The sequence below is a fragment of the Prorops nasuta genome, unplaced genomic scaffold (assembly GCF_024137725.1).
Source record: "Prorops nasuta isolate Cenicafe-Biocafe unplaced genomic scaffold, Cenicafe_Pnas_1.2 PNAS00021, whole genome shotgun sequence".
Taxonomy (NCBI): Eukaryota; Metazoa; Arthropoda; class Insecta; order Hymenoptera; family Bethylidae; genus Prorops; species Prorops nasuta.
Genome location: NW_027116818.1, coordinates 4451198 through 4464415, shown reverse-complemented (window position 1 = coordinate 4464415; position 13218 = coordinate 4451198). Strand labels below are relative to the sequence as shown.

The following is a 13218-nucleotide window of genomic DNA, read 5'->3' as shown; positions in this document are numbered from 1 at the left end:
GCGTTTTTTTCGCACGGCCATTGAGAACATATTCGATCGAAACCCATAAGTTCTGTTCTTTTTCGCTGCACTATCGAACTGATGCAATTAGTTGAAATAAGACAAACATACATATGTATATTTCTCCCTCTACCTCATTGCACTAGTGCAGCAATCAGTGAAAAAGAACAAATCTATAATTGTCAGTTTAAATTTAAAAACTTAACAAGTGTAGCCTTAAATAATTAAATAATAGTGGAATTTCTCGTTTTTTCTTCTATTACAAAAAAAAAGAACAAATACAAATCGTTCTTTATGATTCATAATTTTACGAAATGTAGCACATTTGCATAATATTTATCTTACGTAACAAAAACCCATGTAGAAACTTTTAATTTGATTTCAATGAAAGTCAATTAAAAATATGTCAATTAATTAACAAAAACATTCTATATGAAACTTATTATAAATTAGCATAAACCATATGTTTAATATAAAATGATATTATTGTACTTAAAAGTGAAAAGTAATTCAATGTTATAAACGTATACATAAATCATATTTTAACGGATGCGAATGTTTCAACCCATACTGTTAGTTACAACAAAAACCTTTTACTTTTTTTAATATTGTAGCTAGTTTTATTTACAGAATAGAAGCGGTGACATACAATATTGTTTGTTATCATATTCTAATGATGCAATATTATTAATTAATGTAAATTATAAATAATAAATATTTTATTTAACGTATGCGTCCGCGACATAAAAACCTATTTATTGAAACTTTCTTTTTTATAAGTTTCTTAATAAATTTTGGTAAGAGAATCTTTGATTCATATATATCTAGACAAAACTTTTTAAATCACACAGAAATAAAACGTAACCAATTGCTTCACATCGTGTGGCATAAATTAAAGAGCTCTTGTGGGCGGATATGGTGGGTACATATATACATACATGTATATGTACAGTAGTTCCCATTTAAGAGTCCGCTTTTTGGGACTGTCATGAGGTACTATAGTTAGTAGGGAAAGAAATCATTTTTTTGCCAGCTGACTCTAATTACTGATTCTGATTCTAACTAATGTTCAAAGTAAATATATATATACTACTGAATTCAAACGCGCACGTATTATTCTAAAATGTAATTAAAAATAATACGAACAAAACCACTCTTGGGCCTATTTATTAATCTTAAATTTCGGTCAATTTATTATAATAATATTCATGTTTTATAATCGTCGCCGCATCCATTGTTATGGAGTTAGCATTCAGAGTTCAAAGTTAGTTGGCAAAAATCGGATTTTTATCCGAGAACTACCGTTTTGCATAGGTATTTTATAACTGTTTACATAGAGATAACTATATACATATACGTGTAATAGATACAGTTTTCAGTATGGTACTTAAAACGTAACATTAATTGTTGTTATTATAATTGAATATCAATTTTATATTCAATTTTACGCCTATTTATTTTTATTCGTTCTTTAACCAATTAATGATTTAAACATTATCAGATATACTCTTCATTGCATTAGCTGCTGTGCCGAATACATTCTCTTATAAAATATTATTTTATTACAATCATATAAAATCCGCTTAAAATTTAAGAGGCAATGTCCCTCAAGTAATAACTCATTGCATGAATATTTTTGTGTATATACTTACGAGTAGTAGAATTTGGAAACAAAAAGAATGTTTGTTAAGACTAGGGAAAATTATAATATGGTATATACGCAGTTTAAGCGCACTTACAAATATCTGGCTCATCTTATTACAATTTATTTTATATTACTGTACTTTATGATGCATTTTGTCTCACGATGAATTATGTGCATATTAAGTTTTTGAGCCTCGCTCGTAAAAACCTGTCAAAAACGCGTTGCTCCACTAGAAACGCAACCCTTGAGAAACTGTACTCCTCTTGCTTACCTTCCTTCTTTCTTTATCTATTCACTATTACTTAGATTAACAGTTATTTTGTTTGCTTTTGTTCATTTTTTATTCCTCGAGTATTGAAAGTACAAATCTTCTAGTCTTATTTTAAATGTATTGGAAGTAGCTTGAGCCAATGTGTTAAGATAGCGGAAAGCATAACGCTCTTTCTTTTTATTAACTTATTAACTCTATTCCATTTCTTGAATATCGCTGAATCTTTTAACGATTAACACTTTTAGTGAATTACGATCCATTCGTGCATGTTTTAATTACGGTAAACACATAATTAAAATATTGTTTCAAAGTGGATTAAACTTTTATTTCCCCTAGCCTACCATTTAAATAGTAATAATAATCTACTGTAAATATATTCAATTACTTATTAATGTTTTAAAGGTGCAAATCAAACTTACTATTTTACTTAGTCGTTAAGTCGAATGACGATTATATAAATGAGGGATATACAAAATTAAATTTAATTTTTAAGGAGCTATGAATGTTTATTAGATAAGCGAGTTAACAACGCTACTTAAAAAAATGAACTTCCATCTATAATTGGTCAATTCTCTTTGTTTACTTTTTGCTAAAGGCAAATATTAATAAAATTATCTGATATAAGGATTCTGCAAAGTTTTGAATATCTCTTGCACCAATTCTGAAAAAGGTATGTATAAATAAGTTCTACATACTTTTAATTCCAATAACATATATTTCACAATTTTTATGATGTGAAATAAAAGTTACATATCCTGATCAATTTTGTTCTAATCATACATTCTCCTATATAACAGTTAAGATTACACTAACATGTAATAAAAAAATATAGAAAAAAGAGAAAAAAATGATACGATCAGTATAAGATTAAGATAATGACGATAATTTATGAATAGGTATAAGGCGGGCTTGTGAAAGTCTCGTACCAAATCGCTGTTTCTTACGTAGTATATGGCAGTATTAGCGTAGTAATATATTTTATTTCTCCTGACATTATATGATCGCAAAAAATAAGGTTCTGTGGAAAATGCGTGAGTGTTACGAATGAAGCAAATTAATAGAATAAAAAGTGCTCATATAAAAATTCAAATACTTCATTGAAAAATTTCTTTCAGTTTCCAGTTAGATCCTATGCAGTTGATAATTTGTTCATTGTTATAGCAAAAGCAAATTTTTTAAGTTTTTTACCATTAAGAGTATAGTTTTTATAAATTTGAGCAATATAAAAACAAATTTTATATATGATTGTTAAAAAAGTAAAAATAAAAAAGGACTGTAACATAATTTCTACCTTAAAAAATTAATAAATTATTATAGCACACTTCACGATCTAAAATAAATCGTACAATAAATATTTGCAAAGAATTCGACGCGATAAGATAAATATACGTAATATCTTTATATGTGTTTTCCCCGTAAACATGGCATATATTTCTTTCAGTTTGGAAAAATTCTTGTGCGCTCGTTTAAATATGAGGTTTTTATTTTAGCGTAAACTCAAATCTAAGACCCGACTACCACTTTTCTGATATTACAGTGTATGAATTGTAAAAATGCTCTATAGAACACAAAGATTTGCATAAAATATTCTCCCTAATAGATCTCCATCGAATTTCCTTTATTTCTTTCTTTCTTTCTTTCTTTCTCTTCTCTTCTCTTCTCTACTCTACTCTATTTTTGTGACTGTTTGTTTCTTTTCAGTTTTGTTTATAAGTAGAATTATAAATATTTCTTTTGTTAGGTAGAAGAAGGGAATGAGTGCTTTTACAATAACTAATTTCGATTATTGCACTATCGCTGAAAAATCGCGTAAAGATTTCTTAATAATGATCATGGCTTCGTTACCTAATTTAAAATTGTTTTAATTATTATTTGAATTTATCAATAACATTTCATGTATGCTATTTCTGGCCCTTTCTAGTAGCTTTAGTGATCGACTTAGCGTGCATGTATGTATATTTGCCACACTCTCATCAACTTGTAATAGATGTATTTTAAGGTTTAGCCAAGATCTGTACGGCTTTAATCGAAGTAACGATTTATACGAGGCAAGCACAAGATTGGAGACACTTATTAAACCACTGATCTATATTAATAATAAATGGATAATAAAAAAGAAACAACATCTTATAAAAGTACAATTTTCAATTATTTGATTTTCTCAAATACGCAACTATACACCAGTCAGGCCAGAATTAAGCTTTTTTGTAGCTAAAATTTTAATGGAGGGGAAACGTATACGCACATAAATGCACATATACATCTACATTGGAACGTGATTATGTTTCGGCTGCAAAAAGACTCAATTTTGGCATTACTGCTACACACTAGTCTAAGGTTCTAACATTAAAATCGAAAAAAAAAACTATTGAGTGTATATTAACATTAACTATAGAGAGAATTAAAAACTTTTTAATAAATTTAATGAAAAGTTAGGATAATGAATACAAGCATTTTCTCATACACTCTAGGAAATTGATTTCCCACACTGTACCATAACATTGGATTTTCATGCTTCTCGATAAATAATAAATAATGTTGACATTTAAAAATGGATATAATATACGTATAAAATTGATTTTAAAAAAGAAATCCAAAAAACGACCTGGCTAAAATCTATTGTAATCGATATGTACAATGACTACAATTCATCTTTCATAATTGACCACATGATTTCGTGGAATTGTCGAATATATTTGAGCTTTATAACTTGCTCGAATTTTTATTTAACTTATTTTAAAGCAAATATATAGCTGCACTCTCAGAAATTTTAAATTTTCAAACGAAAATACATACATAATTATTTCAATGCAGAGATAATACTTATATGTATAACAAGTTCATTTTAGCTGTATTGTATGGCTTTATTATTAGATGTTCTTTATTGAATTATAACCACCAGAAACGTCCTGTTTAACTGCGTGGCTCAGATTTTTCTGGATAAAATACAAATATGCAAAAGAAACATCTACCAACCACGAAGAAAATCTAGAGCACTCAGCATTGGATGATGCAAGTTTAAAGGCTGATGAATGTCAATTATACGTAAAAGCAATGCGCAAAACAAAACCTAGGGAAGATTATGCATTTTTATTTTACATGTATAAATTGTGGAAAATTTATATTCCTTTTTGCTTCTTTTTCTTTCCCTTCTTCCACCATATAATTAAATGTACTTAGTGTCATCAGTAGCATTATTGATGCTAACATATTTGTATATATATGCATGCACAATTGCTTGACATACATGCACACGGACTAATATAATCACCTTATCCTTCGTATTCCTTTCAGTCAATCCCAATTGCACCAACTATATTTTTTAATGCTCTTGTCAAGTTAAATCATGATGCCTGTTTGGTAAAAACTAGATGATTATTTTAAAAAATTATAAGTATAATTACAAACTGCTATTAATTGGTCGTTTGATTAGCAATATTTGTTAAAAACAAACTAAATCAAATTGACCCTAATTAATTTTTCTTTCTGATAAGGGAGGACGATTTTTGTTTACAAGCGTATTAAAAAGTCATTAGATTTAGAACTGATTCAACAATAATAATAAAGAGAAAATGGGTGTTAAAAATGCTAATAAAATGTAATTCTACTGTATGTCTATTTAAATGACTGTAGGCAGCTATAATTATACTTAATCTTTTAAAACTAATCGTATGCAAAAATCATTCAGGTTTGATAAGTTCGATTTGTAAGCCATCAAAAGCAATTCATGCTTTGTAACTAGCCCTTAATCTTTATCATTGACGTATGAAATGTTTACTCAATTTAATAAGAGCTTGCACTTTTTTTTCAAAAAAACATTTTCGCGATTTGCGTATCATAATGGATATAGTAAGCTCCATAGAGTCCGAGTTTCTTTTAAGATTGTCATTGGAAAGTATTTTCCAGTAATGGTGAGGTGGTGCGATTCTCGTCTCGCGTTATTAGAATACTTTGATTTTAATTCGTAGCAGTCGGATATTATGTACCAGGTTTGAAATTATTTCGTACTAACCCAAAAGACTATAGACAGAAAAAGTAATTATATGGAGAAAACTTGTAAAAAAAAAATAGGTCAGCCCCTTAATAAAAAAATTATTAGGGATTATAAATTATTTAATTCGAAGTAATCCTATTGGTCAATGAATTGCCCTAGCGATGCCTAACCAATAGAGCAGCATCACCAGACTGTCTAGAAGCTGTCTGGTCAATAGGATGTCACGAATTGAAGGACTTCCTATTCCTAATAACTTTTTAATTAAGGGATAGACATAGAGCTACTCCATAGTCATCCCTCTTTTGTCTACGGATTCCGGGTTAGGGCAAATTAATTGTACACCCGGTAGAGAGTTGGTATACTATAGGTGTTTGCTAGCTAGCCTAAAAATCAGTATAGTGAGATACAAATACATATATGTTTTGTGACATATATTATGGCATTTGTTTCATACCGTGTCAATCTTCAGCCTAACTAGACCCGTATTCTTGAAATTATGACCATAGATTACGTGTACGAAGGTATAGTTTGCGTTAACGACTTAAAGACCGTTGTATACGACATCTAGGATCACAACTTCAAAAAAAAAGGGATTCGTAAAGAACCCTATGCTGTTATTTGTGAGTGTTAAGTTTTGTCTGTCAGTTTTGGATGTCGGGACGCAAGCGAGGACTTTGCGGTGCCGAAGTTAGCAGACTTTGGCACTTCAAGCGTAAAATTCTCGATTGTGATGAGGAGCGCCAGGCTTCGGGAAAGCTTGTGCCGCTGGTGATCTTCTCGGCTCGTCTAACGGATACGAGCCCTCATCCTTTTTACGCATCCTATATACGATAAACATTACCACTAGGATTGCACATAATAGTCCAACAACCGCTCCACCAATCACCGCTGAAAATTATATTTTAATGTAATTAACCATATAAACATTTAAATTTATTTCGAGATAGGCATGGAGCGCATAGTTTATCTTATACGTTTGTTATAAAATTAACGCGTATAATTTGGAATGTTCCTTTGCCTTTTCTTTTTGTAAGAGTTCTGTATTTATTTAAACATATAAATTTATTACCTGCTAAGACACCAGGTTGCGCAAAAAATGAGCTTGCACGATCTTCGTGCTTCGGATTCATAATGTAAACGTCGTGAACGTCTTCGATTGGCTCACTGTGATCTTCAGCGCCCGAAGGCTCAATTACATTGACCTCGTTGTCTGGTCGATTTAAAGTTTCGACACTCGTCTTAAAATTTAAATCAATCACATATTATTATTCAATTTTTCATTCTAAACTGTAACGCATAATTAAAATGTTTGCAATAAAAATTTACTTGTTTTGGTTTAACGTTTGTTTCATCGATGCTATATGGTGCTTTTGGTTCAACCGATTTAGGTGGTGCAGGCTCTATCCTATTATTATTGTCAAACTCTGAAAAGTAAAATTAAATTAAAATAATAAGCTAATTTGTATTTTTCTAATTACAATACAATTTTTTGTGGTAAAATACGTCATGTTAACGAGTCCAATTTTTTTATGTTATTTCGTTAACTTTTTGTTAAATTAGAATGCATAGTATATGGTAGTATTATTACACACACATATCCGAAAAAATAACGATAAATTTTAATTCAATCATTCCTTGGAACTTCTGACTCGTACAAAGTAAGTTATAAAATTAGTAGAAGGGGGCCTTCGCGAAATGGACAAAATGGTAAAGAAATGGCTAGAGAAAGAAGAAATGTGAAATAAAACACCATAAGACAGTATACCATGATCATCTTCACCATCTTCATCGTCTGGCCCAAGGCCGCTTCCGGATGCTTCAAGGTCGTCACGAGAGTCTGGGCTACCTCGACCAGACCCAGTATCCTGATCGTCTAGGTAAAGATCATCTGGATAGGTATTGAATGTTGTACTTGCATAGGTTCTGTCTTTTTCTGTTTGACCCTTCTGCAATTGAAGTAATTTATTTTTATTTATATAAACTTTTATAGTGTGTGTGTGTGTGTGTTTGTATGTGTTTTTAATGCCACTTAATCATAGTCTATAGATAATAACTTTACAATTTACCTAATATATCAAATTAGAGGAAATTAGAACGTATAGAGTTTTGGTAATAATTTTTTAGTATAAGTAGTGTTTTTACGATTTATAATTATTTTTAACGCATGACAACCCAACATTTTCGTACACAGAATTTTTAAGACTTTTTGGTTCATCGTACGTTGTTGCGTTTATTGAGCGATACGTATATAATATTTTCTGTGAATGATTTTTATTTACATTTTAGAGAAATAAAGAAAAATGTAAAAGTACTCTTTCCCTCACACACACAAATCGTTAAATTATTCTAATTATTCATTCAATCCTTCTTTGGAGAATGCAATAAAAGTATTGAAGTAAGAGATCGAGCTTTTGTTTGAAGAGAGAATGCAAGCAGATGAGCGACGGACAAGCAGCAGCATGCTTGAGTGTCGTTAAAGTGAATGGAAGCAAATATTTGATGAAATACACATGACGTTACTTACTGAAACGTTTTGGCAATTGAACTTTTTAACTTACAAATGGTAAAGTGATCTCTCCCCTTTATCTTCCTATCTCTCTGTCCCTTCTTCTCTCTCTCTCTCTCTCTCTCTCTCTCTCTCTCTCTCTCTCTCTCTCTCTCTCTGCGTCCTAGAAATTCTTACCAGCTAACTATTCTCTCTTAAAAGAGGGATACGCTTTGATATTCAGACAGCTGTAAACGTCCTGCTGACTGCACCAAACTAGTATAGGGCTACACCGACAGGCGGCATGAGCCTCGCTTATCACATCTAGCCCTTCTATGTGTATACGTATAGTACAATATGAGTGTGTATTGCTTGTATTTGTCACTGTAGTCGTGTACTTAAAAGCGCATGCTCAGTGGAATAATTTTAATATCTGAAGCTATCCGAATTCGCTAAGCTTTTCTTCCTGCTGAACCATTCAACTTCCTTTTTAATTTTTTTTTTGTTACATACTAATCATCTGTCCTAGTTGTCTTAATATTTGCTATCATATCTCTTTGTTTTCTAATCGTTTCCTTTTTTATTTTCGGCAAAAATCAATCTTTTTAATTTTGAATCCGTTTCAGTGTTCAAAAAATTCAATTTGATCATGTTATCATAGTTTTTAATAATTTTCTTGTTCTATCATGTCCAGTGTTAATGAAGAGTTATGTACATAGTATAAACCGTTCGCAAATTTTCACGTTTTAAATGACTCAATCGTTAAGCGTGATAAGGTAATTCGAAGAAAAATCTGGAGAAAAATCATACATCAAAGGCAATTTATTTTAAACACTACTTTGTCATCCTGCCTATAGTTTGGATTCATATACCAACATAGAAGTTAATTTTTTTATTCTAACATAAATAATATTTAGTTAATTTGAGTCGAAACTTGTTGATAATTCATATTTTTTCAAGAACATTTCAGGAATTTTAAATAGTTGTATGAATTTCAGTTCGTTCGTTCTATTTACGCGAATTACATGTTTAAACTCATATTTATCCTATAAATTCATATACAAATCATCAATCAATTTTACAAACCTGTTGAGCGTAAATCGTACAAGTTTATATTTCTCTTATCCACAAACCCGAGAATTTTTTTGTTCGATTAGTTTTTGATGCTCCGTCTATTAGAGGATTATCGCTCGTAATACTAATGTTTTGTATACTGTGGAAAATTGAATCGTCAATTATTTAGCTACAATGTAGTATAGGAATTCAACAGTGCGAAGGCACAGAGTAAAGTAGCTAAAAGGTCTACACATCAATTTCTCACAGTATACTGGGTCCATTCCGAATTACACATATGCGCGCATAAAACACGTAAAATCTATGATAAATTGTACTTTCTATACCCCTCATGTATAATTCAGAATGCAGCCAGTTAGCACCAAGTAGGTGTATAAATAAACTTTGTTTTTTGAATTACAACATAGTTTGTCCAGTAACCTAATCCTTTCTCAATTAATATTATCACTTTAATACTAAATTTACAATTATTTGTCATGCGATTGATACACAAGCTTTATTAAGTTGTATATGATTTTTAAATTGTGATTTAAAATCTTATACATCACATGCAAATAAGAATTTTTTGTTTAATTCAATAAAGAAAAAATAGCATATAAAGAAAGTTAAAGTAAAGTATCATAGTATAATTAGATATAATGAGATTATAACAATGAAGTTCACTCTATCAATTTATGTGCAAAACAAATTTAAACAATGTTTTTATATGTGGAGAAATACTTCATTTTTTAAATTAATCTCTCTTGTATTCATTTTTAAGTAATTTATTAATCATTAGAAAAGAATTTCTTTTATGATTTATTGTTGCTGTAATTTAAAACAGCAAGCTATTACACTAATTTGGAATCAATAGTAATTAACTTTACATAAATCCCTTGAACTCAATAAATATGAAAAATTTTTTACTTCCGATATTTTAAGTTTACTACTAATAAAAATTTGCAAACTTTTGTGTGAAAAAGATATGCTATATTTACTTCCATGATAAAAAATGAAAACCATATTCAGTCTTTGCATAGCAATAATTAAAAAAAAATATTATTTGACTGGACCACTTTGCCTGATGACTTTATTTGCCTAAAGGTCTCATTCCCTATTCCTAGAATGTTCAATTTATTACGTAAGATTGCTAGCTTCGATGTGTATTAGCATAGATATTTTCATAAAAATTAGCAGTCCCACATGGCAAAATGAGCATTTGGGAGCTAATGAAAGAGACCTAAGCCCTGTTCCTGGAACTGTCTTGTCTATTCTCTATCATTCTTTAACTCAATACATGATTGCTTACTTACTAACAATTTGTCCATCTTTACTGCTTTTATTGTCAATATCACCCATCATTGACCAACAAAATTCATATCTGTAAAAACTATCCTTCAACAACTACTCAAGCAATAAATTTTTATTTTTCATTTAGGTAAAAAATCACATTTTTGCTAAAAGGCTATTAACAAAATTCACAGTCATTTTTAAACATTTTATCATTGATTTGACAACTTTTTCTGAAATCATTGAATTTATCAATAGAATTTTTTAAGTACGTAAGATAAGTGTGAAATATATATTTCTACTTATCCATAATGCATATTATTTTAAAACAAATTTAACAAAATTTTAGCTGTTTAAATCAATATAGTACTAAGTTGCACTAAGTAATAAACTGTACATTATTGATCAAATAGTTAGCACTTCAAGAAATTGACCAACCGTATAGAGTATTATACTTAGCGTAATTTAACACTGTATCCAATAAACAACCACTATTGATACAACTTCATCACAATTGTAATTCTTACAGTTTCATGTAATAAATATTAAACTACTCAGAAAGTTATTTTCTGTAAAATATACTTCTAAAAAATGTTAAAAACTTAGAGAGATTTCTGTACTATGCAAACACATAAAAACTTTATGAAAACTGCTGATAATAAAATAATATTAACCATGTTGTTTAGTAAATATCTTAATGTAAATTGTACTAATTAGTTCATTGATAACTCTTTGAAGACCTTTAATATTTATCATTTATCTCAATAAAATTCTAGGATTTATTTTTATCCTAGTGTGTCATCTGTCTAAAATGATGAAATTTACAAGAAATTTGTGTGTTCCTCATTTTCTCGCAATTTTGTTTTATAAACAATAAGGTATGTCTACACTTAGTTAATAGTGATTAGCTATAAACAGATGGATAGGATGCAAATACAAACAGTTTTCATAATGCTTGCATATTAATTAGTTCGTCCTACCTATTATTCATGGTTTTTTTATCATAAATGAAGTAAACATAATTTCCACATTAGATATTTACCAAAATTTATAAACTATTAATTTTCATTTATTGAGATTCATGATTACTGACAAGCAATAAAGAAATGTCAAATACTTTTTTATTTTAACTTTTAGTTAAATTTATGAGAACTTGTAATGAGTAAAATTTAAATTAATCTACTCTCCTTATAATTTCTATTGATGTGTGGTAAAATGTTCAAAGATATTCTTTCATTTTCAAAGCGCTACTTATTTTCATCACTAAACTTTCAATATAAGTATATGATTATTGTAGCTTTTGGTTTTAAGTATAGAATGAAATCCAATTGTTTGTAAAAAAGGTGCACAGACACATCAATAGCATATAACTACAAATATACATTAATGTAAATAATAAGAAACGGATTATGTACATCGTAAAAAAATTCACAATTATAGAATAAATCTTGTTTAATGATTTTATGAAAGAAATAAATAAAAAAAAAGTTCTAGGAGATAGTTATAGACACAGAAGAAGGAACGACAGATATAAAATAAAATAGGAGACAGGGATAAGATAAGAGAGGATATAAGATATGATAGGATGTGTGCATGATGATGAAAAGGAGAAAGAAAGTAAAGAAGCAGTTAAGAGTATTCTCTCGACGTAACCATATAGTAAAGTCTCACCTCTGTAGCAGCGTTGCATCCTGTGAAAATCACAGCCGTGCACACTAGAATCCAATATATCCTTGGCTGCATAGTTGCTCCTTTAAGGTTGGGCTCTTGTCGAGCCCGATAAATTTATCCGCTTTTACGTAAAAAGTAAAAGGATTAAATGCTACTGGCAGAAATACACCACGAAAAAACACCAAGCAACAACGCGAAATATACTGCACAACACTGATCAATGAATCGTAAGATACTGGGGGCGCGACGATCGTTCCTTGCTTTCATCAGTTTCATCATATCCATTTTTTCATCTATCATCTATACTTCCGCTATTTCCAGATGCACACACACACATGCTCTTACAAGATAATTGGACTGAACGCTATTTCTGACGATGATTATATATGTATATGTACATACATGCTTATCAAATATATAGTTTATGTGACACAAAATGTATGATTCCCGATATTGCATGTGAACGCCAGCTTAAGGCTTATTGTGAGTGTGGTTCACTGTACAACTGGAACTCGTGCTGGATCGCATGTTATATTTGTGAAGACCAATAACAATTCAGCTGTGAACCAAATGTAAAAATTTCATTGGTCCTAATAAATCTAGCAAGTAAACCAGCAAGAGAAATCCGAAGGCCCAGTGACTGCCAGTGAGTGCCCACTGCCCAGTCAGGTCCAGTTGTATGTAACAACATACATACATACATACATTTATACATTGACCGGCATGTTGTACATATGTAACATACCGATATTTGTGTTAACTTCGGCCTAACGATACCGAAATTTGTCGACAAGGGTTAAGCCGAAATC

General features: G+C 30.0%; 1 protein-coding gene across 1 annotated transcript; it reads right to left on the bottom strand.

Annotated features, from left to right (window-relative positions):
- Window positions 1–1008: 1008 nt before the first annotated feature.
- On the bottom strand, window positions 1009–12641 carry Sdc (Syndecan). The gene is made up of 5 exons (XM_066739838.1): window positions 12410–12641; window positions 7676–7856; window positions 7237–7334; window positions 6980–7148; window positions 1009–6798 (listed from the first exon to the last, which is right to left on the bottom strand). Exons 1-5 carry the CDS (start codon window positions 12479–12481, stop codon window positions 6617–6619), a joined length of 702 nt encoding a protein of 233 aa, XP_066595935.1. The 5' UTR covers window positions 12482–12641; the 3' UTR covers window positions 1009–6616.
- Window positions 12642–13218: the final 577 nt, after the last annotated feature.